Source organism: Austrofundulus limnaeus, unplaced genomic scaffold (genome assembly GCF_001266775.1).
Source record: "Austrofundulus limnaeus strain Quisiro unplaced genomic scaffold, Austrofundulus_limnaeus-1.0 Scaffold424, whole genome shotgun sequence".
Taxonomy (NCBI): Eukaryota; Metazoa; Chordata; class Actinopteri; order Cyprinodontiformes; family Rivulidae; genus Austrofundulus; species Austrofundulus limnaeus.
In genome coordinates, this window is record NW_013952826.1 from 271,446 (window position 1) to 274,267 (window position 2,822).

Sequence of the window (2,822 nt, forward strand, 5' to 3'; positions counted from 1 at the left end):
ACATATACATATATACATACATATATACTGTATACATATACACACACATACATGTATATACATATACACACACATTTTTATTTTATTTTATTATTATTATGTTTTTGCTCCTTTAAGAATGTTCTGCTTCTTTTAGCTTTAGCTTCCTTAGCTTTTCTTGATTTATTGGTGTTTTCGGTTAAGCTTTATGCAATAATCAGGTCTTTTTTCCTTACAGAGGTTTTGTTGCTGCAGAACTTGCACTGGAACAAAGTCCTCTTGGACTTCACAGACGACAGACACGTCTCGCTGCACAGCTCCTTCATACTTCCTGAATCGTCCGCCGGAGCCAGGATGACTTTCTGAGGCTGAGTTATCAACCTGAGGAGACAAAGAGCAAGAAAAACATTCATCATCACATAACGTGTTAACTAGAGAAACAGCATTTCCTGTGAAATGCTAGTGTGAATGCYTCTTAAAAACGGCTGYGTGACTTTGTGCCCCTCRTCATTCTTCTCTGGCTGCCAAAGACTTGGGCTTTAATGTCCATTTCACCTTGATTTTCTGCAAATAATTTCTCAGACCTGATGTTCGACCCGTTTGAACATTTTCTAGCCGGTCTTCTTTGCCCTAACGATGGTTCATACGGCAAAAATGACTCAGCAAATGTCTCAGGTAACGCTGTAAGCTTCACTACCTCTGCCAGTGTTTGTCGCTTCCGCGTGGGCGGAGTGATCTTCCCTGAGCGTCATGTCGAATTTAGTTTAAATACCAGAAAAAGGCTAAAATTAGCATTAAAAAGCTAAGCCAAATTTGAAATTAGCACCAAGATGGTGAAAATGTTTTTAAATTTTAAAATTAGAAAAAAGCATAAAAGTAAAAAAATGATAATTTGTTGAAAACAAGCTAAAACAGCCAAAATCTGCAGTAAAACAGCTAAAATGTAGCTGGAAATTCTTTAATTAGCATAAGAAAGCACAGGGAGCACAAGTTTGCAGAACTAAGCAGAAAGAAGTTGTAACAGCTGCAAAAAATGTGCATTTAGCTTAAAAAGGCTAACTTTAGCTAATAACAGCTTAACATTAGCTAAATATGCAGCAAAGAGCTGAAAACGGCAGAAAGCAACAGTAAGAAGCAGAAATATCTTAAATTAGTAGAAAGAAGTACAAAATAGTAGAAATTAGCAGAAAGAAGCAGAGTTATAGCTGAAATTGTAGAAAAAAGCTACAATTTGTTTAAAAAAAGGCTAAAATTAGAAAAAAGGTTAAAATTAGCACAAGGATGTTAATAAGAGCAGAAGCAGAACAAAAGGTAGAMGGTTCTATAAAGATTTAGAAATATTTTCAAGGATTTTAAAGATGTTAAAAAACAGCTCCATTCATTTTCAATGGGAAAAATGTGGCCGAAAAGGTAAAATAGCTAAAATAGTATAAATAGCTGAAATACCAAAAGTCATAGCCGTAATGTGCTGAAGCATCTGAACGTTTTGATATATGAATTGTTAAAATAACACAAAACGATATAAAATAATGAAAGGGGACGCTCACTGGCAGCAGTTGTAGCACTTCCTGGTGTCAAACCTGACGTGAGGAAACGCCTCAACCACGCAGGTCTCGGAGCAGAAAACCTTCTTGGCTCTCTTCATGTGAAAAACATTTTGTCCCGACACGATACTCCTGCAGCAGCAGCCGCACTTCACGTGACCCGTGTGAGTGACGAGCCTCGCCACGTCGTCCGTCTCAACGAGCGAGGAGTGAGGGCGGTCTTTAACGGCCGAGTCTGAGTCGTGCTTCGCGCCGTCCTGTCGGAGGAAAACAAAAACAAAAACACAAAAACAAAATGGGTGCTCATTTACTGAACCCTGACGCAACATGAGAAACTATCCTTTCTGAAAAACGCTGAAAAAGATCGATTAAAGACGCTCTGAAACAAGAGTAAACACAGAAACAAAACATCACTGCTGCCGCCTGAAATCTTTTATTTTGTCAACAAATCGACTCACGTTTGTTGACGTCCGCTCTGACTGAGATCCTGAGCTCCTCTGGCCTGAAAAAACAAATCAGATAACATCAGATTTTAGCTACTGTTCTTCTATATTTTAGCTGTAATTTCTCCTTTTACCTGCAGTATTGCCTGTGTTAGCATTTAGCTACTGTTTAGCAAAAACTATAAGTTTTTTTTAGCTACTGTTTGGTTGTTTAAGGTTTTAATTGATATTCGAATAATTTTAGATTTTAGCTACTGTTCTTTCAATTTGTATTTTAGCTAATAGTTCTCCTAATGTTAGCTTTTGTCTTCAAAATAGCATGTCTTAACATTTAGCTACTGTTTAGTAAAACTATATTAAAGTTTTCCTTTAGCTACTGCTTGGTTGTTCAAGTTTTTAGCTGATATTTTGAGAACTATGTTTTAGCTGCTGTTCTTTCAAACTGTATTTTAGCTATTCGTTCTCCTAATGTTGGCTTTTAGCCACTGTTTCACCATCTTAGCCTTTAGCTACTTCCAGCCAATACTGATTTTTAGCTACTGTTTAGAAGTTTAAGATTTGTAAATGCTAATTTGCTAATTTTAGCTCTTAGCTGCTATTTTAAAAACCTATGATTTTAGCTTTTGCTGCTCCAAATGTTGGTTTTAGTTGCTGTATGTCTGGTTTCAGCTTTTAAATTATGTTTTTGTATTTTTATCTTCTCTTCTGATCAGTTTGAATTTAACAAATTGATTATTTTAGTCAGAATTTAGAATTTAAATTAGAGATTCAAAACTAAAGTCGGATTTTTAAGAAAACTGAATATTTTGTTCCACCTTAGCTCATGTTTTTATAAAGTATTTACACAGTTTTATAT

The 2,822-nt window shown here is 35.8% G+C and overlaps 1 protein-coding gene across 1 annotated transcript in view; it reads right to left on the reverse strand.

The window, feature by feature from the left end:
- LOC106529141 (uncharacterized) overlaps window positions 1–2,822 on the reverse strand; it is a gene marked incomplete in the record, with an annotated part of 32,632 nt that overhangs the window by 15,036 nt on the left and 14,774 nt on the right. Inside the window, 3 exon segments of the mRNA XM_014024477.1 lie at window positions 216–360; window positions 1,527–1,780; window positions 1,982–2,025. Coding sequence (XP_013879931.1) covers window positions 216–360; window positions 1,527–1,780; window positions 1,982–2,025 — 443 coding nt within the window.